General features: G+C 42.2%; 1 protein-coding gene across 1 annotated transcript; it reads right to left on the bottom strand.

Annotated features, from left to right (window-relative positions):
• Positions 1 to 11,699: 11,699 nt before the first annotated feature.
• On the bottom strand, positions 11,700 to 16,630 carry LOC128628251 (upstream-binding factor 1-like protein 1). Its single transcript, XM_053670738.1, is given in 3 exon segments — positions 11,700 to 11,949; positions 11,951 to 12,945; positions 16,607 to 16,630. Coding segments are annotated over 3 exon segments (1,269 nt in total).
• Between the last annotated feature and the right edge of the window lie 3,303 nt (positions 16,631 to 19,933).

Below are 19,933 nucleotides of genomic sequence, written 5' to 3'. Positions count from 1 at the left end.
GTCAGAACACATACAAGAATCAACCAATGAATTTGTAAATAAATGGAACAACAAATTGATGTTTCTCTCTCTCTCCCTTCCTCTCCTTCTACAATGAATCATTAAAAAAATCCCGAAATGCTGACATCATAGAGATACGTGTCTGACTAGTGGTTGCCAGCGATTAGGAACAGAAAGAGTGAGTGACTTGGCTGTGGTTATAAAGGACAGGACAAGGGACCCTTGTAACGGAACACTCGCACCCTGATTGTGTTGGTTCTGTGGATTCACACACATAGTAAAAACACACACACAAATGAGTACATGTGGAATCTGTGAAATCTGAGTAAGTTCTGTGAACTGTATCGAAGCCAATTTGTGTGTTGTGACGATGCGCGATAGTTAGGCAAGACGCTGCCATCGGAGGAAAATGGTGAATGTCCTAAGTACCATCTCCCTCTTGTAGCTTACAGCATGTGGATCTCCACTCACCTCAAAATTTAAAAATAAATATAAAACAGTAATGCCTGGTTCTAGCCCACAAAAATATTCAGAGAACATACACTTGCATAAAATTAAATTATTATACCATTTACTCAATGTAGATATTTCTCAATGTCTCCGCCCGTTTTGCTTGAGGGTGTGTCCACATACACTTGTAATTGTTCTGATGTTGTTAATGGTTCCTGGAAACTGCAACTCAAACTGAATCAACCCTTACCAAAACCAATCTGCCATAGGCTAAGTGATATAGAAACAAACATTAAGTTCCTAAGGTATATTTCTGGTCACAAAAATATCACCAAACTGCAAAATAAAGACCCCAAGCTCTTCCAATATTAAAAACTGAAACAAACAGAAGCTGTACGCACATTTAAGAAAGATGGGTAAGAACAAGATAACATTTTTCCAATCCACTTGTTCTAGCTCAGGCCAGTAGGTGGCCACAGCCTCTCCCCAGGGCAAGACCCTGCCCCCCACAGCACACCGTTCCACCGCAAGGCCACTCACACCCACCGCACACTCACTCCCACGAAGTGGGAGTCCCCGCCCACCTCACGATCTCATCCCAGGGCCATGGGAGGAAGCTGGAGCCCCGGAGGAAACCCGTGCAGACTCTGGGAGGACTTGCAGCCCCCACAGAGACAGTGGGCCCCACCTGGGAATCAAGGTTTTTCTTCTCTCTTCAACATGATAACAAAACGAAGTTGAGCAAAATGATGTTATTTAAAAAGTATAAGTTACTTTTTAAAAACTTAGAGTAATTACTTCCATGGAAGCTACTTCCCTCATTTTTAACGCCTGAACAGTATTTCAGTTTATGATTAATGGGTGATGGGTTTGTTTTCAGTCATTTATGTTGCTCTCGTATCTTCTGTATTAAAAGTGATGTATTTCATAAAGATAGAAATACAAGGAGGCCATCTTCTACATTTCTGTTCGTAACTTAGAATTTAAATGACAGGTTCGAGTTATATGCACATTCTAGATGTTAATAGGGATTCTCTGCAGCATGTCAGTAGCAGCAGCACGGTTTTAGAATCTCCAAATCTGCCACGAATCCCGGCAGAGCAGGTAGGATAAGGCAGCATTTGTGACCAGACAGAGTGATGAGGTATCTTCGTGAACCCCACACGGTGCAAGTGGAGCTCAACCACAAACCCAGGGCACTACCATCCGTCCTGCAGACCACAGGCAAGGACACAGGGTTCCCAAGGGCTCGAGAGCTGTAAAACTTAGACATCCCTTTGCTAGCGAACACACCTCCCCCAGCTCAGGGATTGCTGCTTGGCAGGGGGAGCTCGGCCCGCCAGGTCAACCTGAGAGCAGCAGCTGAGGCCTGGAGGGGCTTCTCAGGTCCCAGCTCCCGGTGGGGGGGGGGGGTGGACAGAGGATGGCAAGAGCAGATGGAGTGCTGGGCTGGACCCCCAGGAATTAAACACTCCCAGGACGAAGCGCTGTCCTGAGGAGTCACTTCAGAAAGTCAATTATAAGTAAAGTCTAACAAGGACACCAAGGCCCAAGGAAAGGAGTCCAGATGAAATGTGCCGGGACTGAGGGTGGGGAGGGGAGGGAGGGTCTCAGAAAGTTCGAGCACAGGTAATATCTTTACCTTCAAGTTCCAGAAACACCAGACGCTATGAACGTGAACTCACTGGAAGCCTTCGTTCAAAATAGCATGATCTGACCCTTGGTACTAATCCATCCTCAGCTCTGTCACACCACAGAGGGTCTCTCAGCAAACAGTACCTAACCGTTTAAAGTAAGTGCTAAAAGAGCTCCCTCAAACGCCCACCTTTGGGCCAGCCATTGATTTGAAATACCCCCAGTGCTTGATTCTGCTCTGCTTTTTACTGGGGTTAGCATGTCCCTCCATGTGTAGACTGCTATTAATGCCACCTGTTAAGATGTGCCACCTTCCTGTGCAAGCCAACGCTCCCTGTGGACTCCCTCCCTAGTCCGGACTGAACACATTTGTTCTCATTCCCACTCACTGGCTCTCTCTCGCCCCTCTATTCCATGAGTGTATACATTTTTTTTGTTTTCTCCCCTATTGAAAAAGAGGTTTCTTTCCTTCAGTGTGGAGGTAGTGAGCATGGGATATAATTAACTTCAAGTCAAAGAAGACAAAAACAAATGCAGAATTTAGCTGATGAAAAGGAATGCAATTATTAGGTACTCTGATAATGTAGAAATAATGAAATGAAGAAAAGTGGGAGAAAAGGAGGAAGAGCAGGGTTTGTCTGTGGAGGTGCAGACATATTTCCTACTGTTCAGGAAAGCACTTACTGTCACTTAATTGGTATTACATCCAACTGGAGGGTCGGGGGAGGGGAAGACAGAGAATATGAGGAAGGTTGTAGTCTCGAGACAGTGACTGCCGTCCAAAGAAAGGGCTGACTTAAGGAGCCGTCGGAACAGAACTCCAATCTTCCTGAACATTTCAACACTAGAGCAAAAGCAGTGGACACTAATAAGATAGTGAAGGACAAATGTCTGCATTTAACAGTAGTATAAAATGCTATACCCTCAAATAAAAGCAAGCAAAATTCATATTAATCAGTCCATGTATTTCTCTTATGAAAAGAAGTACAATTATGTACTTCTCTTATGTCCAATTAAATCACAAAACTCCATTCTGTGCTGAATGTAAGATACCTACTATTTGAGAAAGGTGAGAAACAAAAGGGGGGCAACACATCCGCTAAAACAACATCTTCTCTCCATGTTCATGGACAACAGCAACAGCAGTGGGAAAGCGCAGGACACACTTCCACAGCTGAAGGTGTTTACGCTATTAGTGTGAGTTTATTTTAGCATGTCCAGAAGACACTTTTACATAATTAGGAATACAGATGATAATAGTGAATGAAAGGGGAAAATATTAACAGTTGCCTCTTGTATGACCCCAACTGGGGACCCTGCCTGCAACTCAGGCATGTGCCCTGACTAGGAATAGAACCGGCCACCTTTTGTATCTTAGGCTGGCACTCAATCCACTGAGCCAGACCAGCCAGGGAAAGATTAGTTGTTGTCCACAAAAAGGTCCTTGCTCTGCTACTGAAATCATGTGTGATCCTGGGAAAGTCTTCATTGCTTCTCACGAATCTGCCAGCCGCTTTTGTATACTTATCTGTTTAATTGGTATCGCTGTCGAGAGTATCAGACGGGTTTAGCTGTTGTATCATCGATGCGGATCCATGTGGAACGGCCCCCTGGTAGAGGTCCAGGGGTCAGTTTTCCTTGCAGTTACCACCTCATCCTGAACGGGTTGAGAAACGGATTACCTTTCTATTTCCCTGGCTAGGTTTGGAGACAGGGCTTCTCCTTTCTGGCCCCACCCCCATCCCCCAGGGACTTCTCCTCTCCCTCTTATATCTGGGGTTTGGACCCCCACATTGACTACGGACCCTGCACTAATGCCTACAGCAGGGCGACTGAGGAGCCCTCCCTCAGCCTGGACCTCCAGCTCCCACCAGCCCACGCAAATGCAATTTTTTTGTGTACACATCTATTCACACACGAGTCCAGCTCTGGTTGCAAGAGAAGAAACAGTAGTTGCGGGGTGTGCTCTAAGCACCATTGTCCCTGAGCCCAGTCCCCCAGCCACAGTAGACGGGTTCTCCTCTCAGTTGGATGAGATTCTCCCTCACGGAAATCCCACAGGAACTTGGTACATTCCCCACCCCTGTCATTGCCCACATACACGCCTTTAGCAGGTGCCTCATGACTCTCTGGTCACCCCCTTGTTCCAGCCTCACTGCCTCCAGCACCTTCCATGTTCCGTCATCCCCTGAGACTGGAGGATGCTTCTCCTGGATGAGGCACAGAGGCAGACAGCCTGCCTCCTGAGGCCGCGTTTTCTTCCCCGACCGGAGGGGAAACCTTGGGGGAGCTGGGAATCACTCAGCCCCTTGTCTGACAGCTTCCGGGAGGCCCCTCACCCAGGCTGGCCTTGGGAGTAGAATTGATGGGAGGGCTCACTGGGGATACAGAGCTGTGCACTTCTGGGAGCAGTCCCTGCTCAGAAACAGTCCCTGTTGATCTGGAAGAGGGGACTGAAGGGTCACCTGTGAATCCATAGCACCCATGACCTCCCACGCCCTTCCTTCCTCTCAGGTCCCCTCTCCAACCTGTAGCACAGACACAAATATGGAGACAATGGCCATTAGAGCATTTTCAAACAGAACCACCTTTATTCATAACTTACACACAATGCCCAGGCCCAGCGCCACCATCACGGCCCTGCTCTCCCTCCCTGCCACCCATGTCAGCAGAACAGCCAGGATCAGCCCTGGGATGAGAAGAGCCCATGGCTCCCCTGGGGGACAGTGGGGTCACATTTAGGCTGGGCCCCCCGGGGTCTGGCAGTAAGACAGACATCCCAATGCTCCATACTTGCTGCAGTGCCTCTTCCTCAAACTCCCTGTGACAGACTGGTCACACTTTGTTTTCTGATGCTGGGACTGGGCACCTCCCTGGGGCCCCCAAACTGCAGGGCAGGCAAGGCCGGAGGCAGAGACAGGATCCCCAGGCAGGACCTCCCAGGATCCTGGTTCCTCCCATGTTCTCCCAAGGCAGGAACCAAGTCTACAGACAATGTACACTCGGCAGTAGCGTTCTTCTCGGAACTGTCCCTAAAGGCCACTGTGTGAGCAGTCATACTCAGGGCTATTATTTTTGAAAAGGTATTATTTTTTCTTCTGGACTCTTTTAAAATAAGAAGAAAAACATGCCCAATTAATGGTATTTATATGCAGTTGGTGTCTCTGGATTTTTTGAGGTGCAGGTACATCAAGATTGCTTTCCTTGCTTCCTGACTTTACAGTGCTCTGGTTGTCTTCGCTAGGAGTTCAACAGTATGAACTTTTATCTCTGCCATTTGCTGGTTCTTTTTCTTGCACTTTGCTTACTTATTTATTTATATAATTGATTGTTGAGAGAGAGAGAGAGAGAAAGAGAAATGATGTGTAAAAGAAACATAGTTCGGTTGCCTCCTGAATGCTCACCAACTGTGGATCAAACCCACAAGCCAGTTATGTGCCCTGACTGAGGATTGAATATGCAACCTTTAGGTGCATGGGATGATCTTCCAGACAATGGAGCCATCCAGTTAGGGCTCTTACATTTATTTTCTTGGGAGTTTTTCTTTAGGTGGTCCTCTTCCTTTTGTTCTGTTCTGTCCATATTTTACTCCCAGTTCTTTTTTCTCTGTATGGAAATTGACCTAAAGGAAATTTTTGTTGGTTATGTTGAGAGTGTTGAAACTAGGTGGTACCAGCCTTTTCACATCTTATTGCACACCCCTTGCATATTTCAGTGTGCAAGCATCTCCTTACCCAAGTTCCACAGCTGTTCTTGAATTGGCCTACCAAGCTGTTCATTGAATCTCTGTTGCTGACTTGAGGGGTCTCAGACTTACTAGAAGTTCTGTCCACCTCCACATTTCCTCCTAAAGAGACCCTGATAGTACAAGGATCTTGACTTTTTGTTCAAAAATTTTATTTATTTATTTTTAGAGAGAGGGAAAGGATGGGAGAAAGAGAAGAAAGCAAGCAACAATGTGAGAGAGATACGTCAATCAATTACCCCTCAAATGTGTCCAACTTGGGACCCAGCCCACAACCCAGGTAGGTGCCATGACCAATCGAACCAGCAACCTTTCAGTTCACAGGACAACTCCCAAACAACTTAACCACACCAGTCAGGGCACCTCATGGATCTTTAGGTATTCTTGATTTGTCTGCATTTGTTCATATTTGGGGACTTGTCAACTAGGATTTTTTGTTGGAAGTACGTGAACAAAGAGTGCTTCCCATCTGAACGGCAGTGTTTTTAGTAGTGTGTAAGACCTGTGTGTAAAGGAACCAGGACAAGATAATAGTGGAAGTCGCTCTACTAGGATGCCCACCCTCACTGTGAACTTCTGGCCATGCTGTTACCTCCATCTGAACACCACTTCCACTGTCCCTTTTCTCACTTAGTCCCTAGTTATTTAAGGACAAACTCTGGAATAATTTCCTGTCAGTAAAACTTTTACATTGTAAGAAATATGCTGCCCTTCTATAAATTTCCGTTGCTCCACAGATCTCCTACTACTATTTTGGATAAATCTTATCTGTATATCAATGGCAGTATTATTTTTTACTTTCTGGAATGATGCTTTGAGTCAAAGTTGGAATGAGATTCCAGCAAGATTATAGGTAATCATTACATGTATATTGTATTTTATTAAATGCATTTTAATTTATTTTAATGTGAATTATCTTGCTGCATGATATGTGTTAACATTTCTTGATGGAATTCAGTGAAGGAGAAATATGGAAGGTGGATGAAATAAAGGGATAAGAGGAGCTAAGTGCTGTGGTCTCAGTGTTTGTGTGGCCCCCAAACTTCATGTATTGAACTGCAATGCCCAATGGGATGTCCTGAGGAGGTGGGGTCTTTGAGACGGGCTTGAGTCATGAGAGAGGAACCCTCAGAAATGGGATTAGTACCTTACATGAACTTCAGAGAGGTCCCCTGCCCTTTGTGCCAAGTGAGGATACAAGAAGTGTGCCACCTAGAACACAGCCATCAGCCAACCATGTGTGCACCCTGATCTTCCAGCCTCTAGAACTGTGCGAGAGCAATTTCTGTTGTTTATGAGCCCATCAGTCTATGATATTTTGCTGTAGCAGCCCCAATGGAATCAACCTAACATTTTCTATAAATTTAACATTATTATAAATATTAAGCTTACTCTTTACTTTATTATATGTAATTGCAACTTTATTTCTAGTTTATAAATGTATACCTGAAGAAATAGATAAGCAAACACATATTTAGACCCATGTCCTTGTAATAGCAAATTCAGAATTTTAATGTATGGTTCTTCAATTCCAGTATATGTGCTCTGTGGACCCAATGATGCTTCCTCTTACTGATTGCATTGCCTGGTCAGTCTTCTGTGTGAGACCATGAGTGCTGTGACATCAGAAACTGTAACTTTCATCTCTGTATCCCATGCAGTGAGACATGGCTTAGAAAACACTGGTGCTGAATGAATCAGAAACACATGCTTTAAATTTACAAGCAGAGTCAAAGGAATTGACTCTGTGTGTCTCTCCATCTAGCCTGGCTTATAAATCTTTCTACCACCTAGTGGCAAAAATGAGTTCTGGGATCTGCTGATCTGAAGTAACAGGAACCATATCTAAAACTTAGTTTTGCAAATAGAATGTCGAGGAGCAAGCATGTGACACAATCTGCTAAAGAGTATGCCAAATAATGTAACATGTCAGTGACTTGGACTCTGGTCCGAAGTGTCCACGGCATTATGGAAAAGGTGAGATACATTGACATAGACTACTGGGTCCTGTGGAGAAAAAGGGATGGCATGGCTTCTCTCTGCAGGGGAGAGTTCCTTGGAGCACCTCAGCCACTCTCTCAGGAGGAGAGCTCTCCAACTCTTGCTTTGACAGGCTTTTATTGGCTTTTTAATAGCATACATCAAAGAAGGTTCTCATTCATTATACTTAGGTTTGCTTTAGGTAATTACTTTTTACAGATAGCAATGGAAGGGATGTTACAGATCACTTCTTAGAGATTAACAAGGAAAAAATGCTGCAAATTCAAGGGAACAACAAGAGTAATAGGTCTGATTAAACTTCAGTCCTTGGGAGAATTAGCACAGACTTCAGGACATTATTTTAAAGATATGCAGCACGCATTTTCTGACTGAACTTAGGGTGAGGGAGTTTCAGCAAGAGCAAGTGACAAAGCAGCCTAGGTATAATGCAGGCCTGATTTCCCACAGGAGAACTTCTGCACGGGAGTGGTCCTGCTTGTGAACTCATTCCCCCACTGGTTTTCATGTGGGTGCTGAGCTACATTTCCACATCTGGAGAAGTGGTTCCCAGTATGTCAGTCCTGTACCTTCCATTCAATTTTTCTGTGAACCTAAAACTACTTCAAAAAATAAATAAAATTCCTTTTTCTTCATTAATTGTCAAAGTTTTTATAATCATTGACTATAGAATTATAGTTTTTCCTTCACTCTTCTATATTCACATCTCACTGCGTTTATCAACTAGCAAAGCCTGAAGAAAATTTAAATAGTTAAGATAATTTAGAAAAATTCTACTAGAGCTGGGCAGGCCCTATGAAACTCCTGGGACTGATTTTTGTTTTTTAAACAAGCCTCACTTAAAAAAATATCTTTCATTTGAAAGACAGAGACAGAGAGAGAGACATTGACTTGTAACAATTATGCATTCATTGGATACTTCCTGTAGTCGCCCTGACCAGAGATGGAACACCCAACCTTAGATATGGGGGCAGTGCTTGAACCAACTGGGCTGCCCAGCCAGGGCCTCTCATTTACATTTAAGTTTGTGTAGTGAGGGGGAGGATCATCTTCACCATGCTGTGGAGATGAGGACGGGAACATCACCGAATGCACAATGAGAAGGATTGGGACAGTTGGTGACTGGTGGGATCAAAGCCAAGGCCACGCTGAAGAAAGAAGCCGGTTTGGGATTTGGGGTGAATTCTGGTTTTGACACCTGGAGGATGGTGTTCCAGAGGAAAATGATTTTTGAAATGTCAATGAGATCACTACTTTGTGATACAAATTCCTCTGGACATGGGACTTATTGATGTTAGAATGATAAATAATCTCATGGGGCGTAGTTTGACCATGCCAGAAAAGCATATGGACTAAACTGAGAATTTGCACATCCCCATGACAGGGAAAGTGGCAGGAGACACCAAGAGGCCATGTGAGGGAAGCAGAACTTTCTGGTCCTTGAGAAGGAGTGTCTGATGAATGAGAGCCATTCAGTAAGTGTGGTGAATGTATGAAGCAAATCACTCCACAATGTCTTTTTCCCTCTTGAACTTGCCAGCTCCTGGAAACTCAGTTCAAGCATCAGGGCACAAGGGATGCCCGCCCTTCCTCTGGTCTTTGGGGCACATGCCCACTGGGCCACCCGGGTGATGTGTGATACTTGCCATTGGATTTCTCTTCGGTTTTACAGAAAATTAAAAAGACTGAATGCTGGTCTAGCCCAGTCTAGGTGTCTGCAATGGCTCTGGGAGAGATTTTCCTCCCTGGTTCTTCTACCCTAAATACATTTGAACTCTCTAGGAAGAGAGAGGTGGGAAACCTTCAGCTTCATTGTAATGATTAACATGTCTTATATCTGACAACCTGTTGCCCCCACTCAGTTACTATTACTGTGGGGAAGTCAATTGAAATCTAGCTTATGAGAAAGAGAGAGAAGGGGGCACAGGGGTTTGGGTGGAGGTGGGCAAATGGGGGCAGGAAAATGGTGTCATGTGTAACAGTGTCACTAAGAAAAATAAAGTTAAATAAAAAAGAATTAGCGAATGTAATAAACATATCCAGAAACTATGTATATGGTGCATTCCCAGCATAGGCAAGGCTGGAAAATGCGCCTACAGTCTATTTGTCTTTTCAATATGGAATAAAATTGTGGGTTTATTATTGGAATATGATGAATGTTTAATATTAGCATGATAATCCAATTCCTTATACTAATATTCCTAAGGAAAATTTCATTGATAGTTGGTAGAAGTGATTTGTTAAATAGTAATACACATTATATAATAAAAACAACAATATATAAGTAAATGGGCATATTCTGAATAAGTTATACTTTATTTTAGATATATATCAATCAGCATAATTTCAATAGTAAATTCTCTAAACATTAGATTGAAAGTCAATAACAAGTCAAATATGTCTCACTATTATGACTTAACACTGTTCTGGATATTAAAAGAACACTTAGAGAAAATATTAGAGGTATCAAAATTGTTAATATTACCATTATTTTTTAAAACTAATTACCTAGAAAAACAATAAAAATAATTCACTAAGCTATCTAGTTATCTAAATGCTCAAACTTTAATGATTTTTCATGTGAAAATGATACAGTTATTTTTATAATGCTTATATGCATGAGAACAGAATACGGAAATAGCCAGCAGTACACAGGAAAAAAACTAATGAGGGGGCAATAACCTTAAATAGATTCTCAGACATACCAGTGAACCAAATAGTCGAAGCAACGTGGCACTGGGACGAGAGTTCACAGGCAGACCAGGAGACGGGAACAGTGTCCATGTCTATGTCTACTGCTCAGTGTCTATGTATGTACCTACGGGCCTGTGTGTCTGTCTCTTTATCCCTCCCTCAATCCTGAATGATGAATGTGAGATTCACCAGCACCCGGAGCAACGAGGAGGAATTAAGGCTTCTCTACAGAGGCACTTATCAAATGAAAGAGTGAATTTAAAACAAAATATACACATATATATTTGAAATTATAGAGATGTACATCTTACAGAGATGTAAGAGTTAAGTATATACATAAACAGTGCTTCCTGCTTGAGCTGCCCACTCTCACATTTCAGAGAGGCCAACTTTCTCCTCACACCAGACACTGCAAGAATCCAGTACAGTTCTTGTAGGGGGTGTAGGAGCCACAGGCTCAAGGTGGCCCCTGACAACCTCTGGCAAACAAAAAATGAGCAAAGTAAATCTTTAAAAATACAGTTTCTTAGAAACTACAGTTGACATACATTATTACATTACCTTCGGGTATACACACCTATGATTAGACAGTACATCACTGAATGAGTGATCACCCCAGTAAATTTCACACCCATCTGATAACTGCACACAGTTATTAGACTATTATTGCCTATATTCTCTATGGTATAATTTACATCCCCATGACTGTTACATAACAAGTGTGCTTCTTAATCCAGTCAGCTTTTATGCCCACCCACCCAAGGCCCTCACACCTGCCAACGGTCAAAACGTTCCAAAAGAAAAACTTCTGACTTCAAAAGTACTCAGTCTAAAGCAGAGTGACCTCCACAGTCCAATTATCTTGTTCCAGAGCCGTCACTGCACAGAGTTCCTGGGGATGGTGAAGATGGTGTAGGGGGACCCAATACATGCGCATAACTGATATTTCTTCTCCCAGCAGGACCCTCTCCTCCAGGTTTATGGGCCTGATACTAAGAGTACTCTCCTAAATTTCAAAATCCCCCATCAGTTCTATCCTGTACTGAGGAGGGGTGGGGGATGAAAGAACAAGCAAAGAAATGAAAGGGAAGAAAAGAGCAGCCCTTCCTTTTGTTACAGATATCACGGACATTTGTTGGGAAGCTCTCTCTCCCACCATTTTGGGAATGAACAAAGCTCAGTTGGTATCTGAGTCACAGGTGACCCCTGAGGAAGATGAGCTGCAGCTGCTGTCCTCACAGTCTTCATCTTCATCCCCGCTGCTGGAGTCTGAGGAGCTACTGCTTTCTGCCTTTTCCCCATCTTCCTTATTTTCCTTTGGTCTCTGTGATACATAAGAACAGCCCCCTCTAGTCCTTGCTGACCCTGTCTCTGGAGTCTGCAGCCCCTGCTCCTGTGCAAGCCTTTCTTGCAGAGCCCTGGCTGATGGACAGCATTTCTTTCCTCATGATCTTGGAGTCTGGGCCTCCAGTCATGTTCATGTTCTTACGCTTAGCATAGGATCTCTCTCTGTAAGCAGCATATTCTTCAGGGGACAGACTGCTGAGCCAGTGGTCCAGGTCCACCTTGTACTGTTTCTGCAGCTCCTCTGCCTGCTTCTTGTAATGCTGCTTCTGGCTCAGCGGGACACGCTGCCAGCGTCTGCCAATCTCCACCATGCGCTCCCTCATGGGCAGGTTTTGCAGCTCCCTACTTGACCACATATCCTGGTGGAACTTGTGGTATTCATTCATTGGGGGCTTCTCGGGCTCTCCATGGAATTTTACCTTCTCAGAAAAATAGTTTTCTGGGGGAGATTTCACTGGTTCTACATTTTGCTGAAACTTCTTTTGGACTTTGGTTGAGCTCCTTTTAAGGACAACAGAAGTGTCGGAGTTCTTGTTTAGATCAGGGTGGTCCTTCCTAAACTGAGCCATTTTCTCCTCAAACTCCTCTTTCTCTTTTTGGAAATCTTGAATGTATTTCAGCTTCATTTGTTCTGGGAGTTCCTTGTATTTCTTAGACAGAACCTTGGTCAGCTCCTGGTTGTTCATCTCAGGGTGCATTTGAGAGTACTGGGACCTCTTCTCCGTGAAAAAGCGGAAGTAAGCAGTCAGGGGTCTCTTGGGCAAGTGGGGATGGTTCTTGAGCTTTTTCTTTTGGTAAAAAGTTTTTAAATGTTCCTTAGTGTCCTGAACTATTTCTGTCAAAGTACGAAACTTTCTTGTTTGATTGGAAATTTCTAACCACTTGAGCTTGCACATTTCTGCAGAGTAAGTTTTAAAAGCCACTTTTCCCCAGTCCACCTTTGACTGGGTCATTTTGAATGTGTGACTGTCATTGGGTGGGAGATTCTTCTCTACAAGGTGTAGTAACATCTCAATGTCTTCTTTGGGCCATTGGTCTTGGCCATTAGTCGATGCCATTTCTAGGACTTTGAGTCCCTTACAAAGTTATGCAGACACCACAGCAGAAGCTCAAATATCTTCACTCTTAGGACTTAGCAGTTGAGCTATTTAAGAAGTTTTGCAAAGTGTGGTTCCATATTTCTGAGGAGAAAGGGAAGAAATGAATGAGACAATCAGAACCCACTGAGATATGTCCTTTATGTAATTGACTTGCCTTAACAAAATAAATGAAAAATTGCCCACATATAAAGTGAAATTTTGTTTATCTATCATGTGCTAGACTGTCACTTTTCAAAATCATCTTGTCACCACTCATTCTACCCTGCTTTTGCCAAATCTCATCAGGGCCTCTCTTAAATACAATGACAACTGGCTACTCAGTGCTCAATGTAAGAAAAAAGCTCTGGGGAAGAAGATAAAAAATTTAAAAAGAAAGAGAAATGTTGGAAAAGGAAAGGCTTATTAATCGCTAGTGCCTTTAGTGTGACAACCTTCTAAGTACAATCAGATGCCTGTGCAGGAGGTATGGGCGGGAAATAACATGAAAGAAGCTAAGAAGACATGCACACCAGACTGATATATTTTATGAATGAATTTAAAACCTGCAGTAAATGATTAATTTTTGCATTATTTGTACTGGAAAGGAATACATACCTTGTACAGAATGATTTTGCTTGTCCCATCTGAAGTCAAGATTCATATAAAGATTATGGAATATCTACAGTTTTATTAGATTAACTGTTCTTCATTTTTAATCATCTGTCACTATTACCAATCCACAACCAGGTTTTCCAATTTAGTTTTAGGTTTCAAGCCTAAATAAGACACGACACAGAATCTAGAACTTTCCCTCTAGGTATCACAATTAGTACAGACGAGGAATATAAAATTTTAAAACAATATATTTTGCAAAACTAAACTTCAAAAGAAGAACATTAAAACTTTATAGCTCGAGTAAACTAAAGTATTCCGTCATTTGATTTTGTATTAGGCAAATTACATTTTCATAGGAAAGTTTTAAGCCAGACCATGGTTAAATGATCATTTCTACTTTTTAAGGAAAGGAGAACTAACTTGTCTACATGAAAGTGTGTGCTCACCTGATGATTGTGGAATTCTGCTCACTGATGCTTATGGGGTGAAGGATTCTGTGTCGTCTGGGCTCTCAGGACCAGAGAGGCAGTTGCCACCTTCTGAGCTGTGAACAGTCAAGCCATCCAGGAAGGCCTCCCAGCAGAATGAACCTGGCTTTTGAAGGGAGCTTATCAAGGGACCAGGGAAGCTGCGCCCCAATCACGTTTCCACAGTGTTGACTACCTGGAGGACAGACCATGACATCAGTGATTAGATTAATCCCTTCAGCAAAATCTCAGGAAACAAACTCTTTAACCCCCACCCCCATCCCTTGTTCTTGGTCCATCCTAGGCATTGACTTTTCCCGCCATGCTCCTGGCAAAATTTCATCAGAGTTTCTGGCCAATGTTGGTGAAAATATTTCCACACTCTACTTGCATTCCCACTCCCAAATTTGACTTTATTTCAAAGTGATATTTGAATATAAATCCTTCTCTTCAGGACTAATTTCAGTCTTTTCCTATGGTCTAGAACCTGAAATTCTCTCAGCAGCAGAATGGCTGTTTAAAGTGTTTCAATCCCAGTCAATTGCTCCCCTATCTTTAGAGGTGAAGGTGGCACTCTAGATAAAAGTGTGAGTGATTATGTTTAGTTCTGTGTTTAGAGACCTGAGATATGGATTAAACATGTGTGATTTGGTGCAAGAAATTTGGTGAAACTTAAGCTGGCAATCAGGATATTATGACTGAAATGATGACTTTGATTTTTAAAGTATGAGGCTTCGTCAGTTTTTCAAAAAATAGATTTTCACCCTCCATTTAAAAATTTTATTACTGAGTTTCCAACAAGTAACTTCTGATATGAATTGCCCAGCAATAACATATTATGAAGAAACTCTAAATGAGGAAAATGCTTTAACAGTTGGGTTATAATGCAGTATGTAAATATGAATTAATTTTGGATTGCTCAACTAATTCATGTAGAGACACTGCCAAAGTTTGTACAGAGAAATTTCTGGAGGTCTAAATTCCTCGTGTTTCTCAAAGGAAATAAGTTGCTTTGTGGGCTTTTTAAATAAATGTCTCTTTTTTAATACCATGCAATAGTTTTGGTAATGAGAATGAGGCACTGCAGGAAGGAAAAGCTGTTTTTTATAAAAATATACATCCAGATACATACGACATACCTTAGAATAATGACATACCCTGTGCAACCCACAAGGCTACACCCCCCTCCTCACATCCCCCAGCCCTACCCCTACCCTGTCACTGGGACACGCACCAACCAGCTCAGGGTCTACAATGCCCACGGTCAAAATGTCACCTGGTGCCCTGACAATTCCCCTGGTGTCCTTGGCAGCTAAAGCACAGGCAGGGCAGGGCCAAGGGCGAGGCCATGCCTCCCAGCCCTGGTTAGGCAGCCCTCACCTCGGAGCCACCACGTGTACACACAGGTCGTCAGTCCAGGGGGATGGAGGACAGCATGCAGCCCAGACCCCCTGTTCCTGCTCCACTCTTGGCATGACTGTGCCCCTGGCTTCTGGGACCACACCCCAATTGCCCACAGCACCCGGCCACTCGAGTTCCCAGAATGCATGCCCACAGGCCTTGTGTTTTGTCAGAGCTCTTCAGAATGTGCCTTCAATGCTGCAGGCCAAGAAGCCGGCTCTCCAGCTTTTCTTGAGCCGGAGTCCTGCCTGCTTCTCTTACCTCTTCACCTGCCCTAACTCATATACACATATATTCCCTGTTCACTAGAGTATGACATGAAAACTAACATAAATAGTTTTAATGAGATGTAAGCCAATCACATCTTTTATAAGTGGTTTATACACATGAGCAAACTGTACTCTGAAGCACCTAAGCTATCATTATTATACTATGAAATTGGTAAAGCATTAAGAAATAGTATTCTAACAAAGTTGAATGTACCAAGCGGGCACTGTCATATACTATTGGTATGGGTAAGGTAAGTGCAGGCAGTCCGGCTTCCTCACCCAGGTGTCTGGGTAGCTAAGGGGAGGAGTGTTCCCTTAGCCTTGAATGGACCTGATAACCAGTGTCTCATAGCCTTCTGACAGAGTCCAATAAACTGTTACCATGACATGGAGTGGGCTCGTAGGTGCAGAATTACATTACGTTTTATAATTTCTGTCATCGTGCCAGCTTTGTTCCCCTCAAGTACTTAAACTTTGAGGGGCTCCCTGCTGTGGGTTATTATGGGAGACACAGGGAAAAAGACGCATGCCATGTTGGGTGCCACTCTAGGGCACAAGGGCCAAGGACACGTGCCACACAGAGACATGCAGATAAACACGCAGCTTGCAGCGTGTGTGGCTTATTTCGTCAATAAAAGCAGGCCAGACATTCCAATGGCTGCATGAGTATTATTTTGTCTTTGTGAATTCCATGAACCAGCCTGACCTCGAAGAGTCTCAAAACCGTATGTTATAGATTAATGAAAGGTAGTTTGCAAATACGCTTTAAAATTCTTAAAAATACCTCTGTCTCTGTCCTAGGAATTCTAGTTCTAGAGGAGAAGCCTGAAAAACTTCCTAGACAACACTTAGCATACAAGGAATTTACACCAGCAATTTCTCTTCTCACTGCACACAATCACCTACAGTAGTCTCCCTCTTCTCTACCATGTTGTTTTCCTCAGTTTCAGTTACCTGAAATCAGCCAATGATTTCTTCAACCCCAATGTAATCGTCTGTTACTTTTACCATTCCACAACAAGGTTGTCCAATTAAGTTTCAGGTTTTAAGCCAAAATAAGAAACTACACAAAATCTAGAACTTTCCCTCTAGGTATCACAGTTTGTACAGACAAGGAACATAAAATGTTAAAACAATGCATTATGCAAAACTAAACATCAAAACAACAACATTAAAACTTTATAGCTAAAGAGGAAACTAAAGTAATGCAGTCATTTTAATTTAACTAGGCAAATTACATTTTCTTAGGGAAGTCTTAAGCCAGCCCATAGTTAAATTATCATTTCTATTTTTTAAGGAAAGAAGAACTGACTCATCTACATGAAAGTGTGTGCTCACCTGATGATTGTGGAATTGTGCTCATTGATGCTTATGGGGTCAAGGATTCTATATCGTCTGGGCTCTCAATACAAGAGAGGCAGTTGCCACCTCCTGAGCTGTGAACAGACAAGCCATCCAGGAAGGCCTCCCAGCAGGATGAACCTGGCTTTTGAAGGGAGCTTATCAAGGGACCATGGAAGCTCCGCCCCAATCACATTTCTGCAGTGTTGAAAATCTGGAGGACAGACCAGAACATCAGGGATTAGATTAATCCCTTCAGTGTTATCTCAGGAAACAATCTCTTTAACCCCACCCCAGTCCTTTGTTGTTGGTCCATCCTAGGCATTGATTTTTCACACCATACAGAGGGCCAAACTTCCTAGGAGTTTGTGGCCAATGTTGTTGAAAATGTCCCCACACTCTAATTCTATTCCAGCTCCCAAATATGACTATATATCAACGTGCTATTTGAATATAAGTCCTTCCTTAAGTACTAATTTTGGTCTTTTCCTGTGGTCTAGAACCTGAAATTCTCTCAGCTGCAGGATGGCTATTTAAACTGTTTCAATCCCTGTAAACCTCTCCCCAGTCTTTAGAGGATTAGGTGGCATTCGAGATAAAATTGTGAGTGACTATGTTTAGTTCTGCATTCAGAGAGTTAAGGAAGATATGCTCTAAAACTCATGTGATTTGGTGCAAGCAATTTGGTGAAAGCCAAGATGGCGATCAGAATATTATGACCGACATGATGATTTTGTTTTTTTTTTTATAGTATCAGGCTTCATCAATTTTTTAAAAAATAGATTTTCACCCTCCATTTACAAATTTTATTACTGAGTTTCCAACAAGTAACTTCTGATATGAATTGTCCAGCGATAGCATATTATGAAGAAACTCTAAATGAGGAAAATGCTTTAACAGTTGGGTTATAATGCAGTATGTAAATATGAATTAATTTTGGATTTTTCAACTGGTTCATATACAGAGACCCAACCAAAGTTTGTACAGAGAAATTTCTGAAATTCTAAACTCCTCGTGTTTCTCAATGGAAATAAGTTGCTGTGTGGGCTTTTTAAATAAATATCTCTTTTTAATACCATGTAATAGTTTTGGTAATTTTTTAGAATTACATTACGTTTTATAATTTCTGTCATCATGCCAGGTTTGTTCACCTCAAGTACTTAAACTTTGAGAAGCCCCCTGCTGTGGGTGATAATGGGAGAGACAGGCAAAAAGACATATGCCACGATGAGTGCCACATACTGTTCTGATAGAATCCAACACTGTCTCTTCTGTCCTTGGGGAGACATGGATCATGCTGAGTATCTACGTCGAGTCCCTTCGGGCTTTTTTAGCTATTTAGTAGCCATCTTGGATATCAGATTCACTGTCATAATATTGAAGTGTTTGTGTTGAAGCTACCCTCATGTTACCCTTAATAATGATCCCTCAGTAGAGAAGTAGTTTAGACTTTATCATAAGTATCTCAGTTTAGAGGAAAGCTAGTATATAGAGGGGTTGTTTCTAGTGAAGATTTCAGGATTTCTCCGGGTGTCTTGCAATGTATTTATCACAGAATTGATGAGAGTACTACTGTAGGTAACATATGAGGAATAAACGTTTTCTTCAAAAAAAACTGAATATTTGGAATTTCAGGACAACCTTCTTTCTTTTCATTGGAGCATGTAGGGAAGTAAATTATTCTCTCTCCACAAATAACAAATTATCTCCAAGTCGTAACTTCCTTTGCCTGTGATGAATCTGACATTACTGGGACATTAGGTTTTATTATTTTTAAATTAATTTTGCACCTGAAGTTCAGATCATCTAAGATTTGGTGTTGATCCAATATGTAGTGAATGACTAGTGACCTTAGATGAGAATGGCAATACAGATTTGAGACAGCCAGGAACTGGAAGTAGACCTTGTAGAGAGAAAAGCCAAGATTGCAGTCAAGCTGCCACAGGTGAGGGATGCCAGCAGCCAGCAGATGGGGAAGCAAGAAAGGATCCTCCACCAGAGCATTTGGGGGGAACGTGCTCTGCCCTTCCTTCGTATCAGACTTCTAGCCTCTAGAACTATGGGAGATACATTTCTGTTGTTTACAGCTACCTGGTGTGTGGCAATTTGTTATCTCATCATTGGAAAAAAAAATAAAGATAATGAACTCAATGAGAGCAGCCAGCTCTTAATTTTCTTTACCTCCTGTGTCTTTAGTTACTGCCCTTTGCACTCACACACATGCAGCAAGATTGAGAAACTCTGCCTCTAGAAATAGAAGAAAATAGTCACTGATATTTAGAAATGTCTAAGTGCATTACTATTTGGAGTCTAGATATGCAGGTGAGTAGAAATAACAAAAATATGATGGAATATACTTGTAATAGAAGATTTTGTCTCCAGTACAAGGATTTATGTTACTTCAATAACAAACATTAAAAACCAGGGTACTGGTGTTTGATCCTTTTCCTGTTCTCACCACCCACCAGAAATGACTACCTGTGAAACCACTACTCAAAAAGTACTGGGACATGATGGATTAGTACTTCAACACCTTTTTTGTTTGTGTTCTGTGATCCTCTATTCAGAGGTTATGGGAAAATACTTTCAGCCTGTCTTCTTCTGAAATACTTAATAATATGATTGGGCTCAAAACTCACATTTCTATAATTCATGAACAGATTCCAATCACATCTTTTATAAGTGGATGATACAAAACCATGGAATCTGCCCTGACTGGTGCGGCTCAGTGTACTGGGCATCGTGCTGCAGACAAAAGGGTCACCAGTTCAATTTATTTTTTCAAATAATAAAACTAAATTGTAAAATTTTCAAAGTATTTAAATTTCATTTATGTTTATTCCAAAAAACATATTTCAACAAATCAATATTTATAGTTAAACAAATAATTTA

The sequence above is a fragment of the Artibeus jamaicensis genome, unplaced genomic scaffold, assembly GCF_021234435.1.
Source record: "Artibeus jamaicensis isolate MK-2021 breed Jamaican fruit bat unplaced genomic scaffold, CSHL_Jam_final contig_64, whole genome shotgun sequence".
Taxonomy (NCBI): domain Eukaryota; kingdom Metazoa; phylum Chordata; class Mammalia; order Chiroptera; family Phyllostomidae; genus Artibeus; species Artibeus jamaicensis.
The sequence above is the reverse complement of the archived record's forward strand: the minus strand, read 5'-3'. Positions and strand labels throughout refer to the sequence as shown.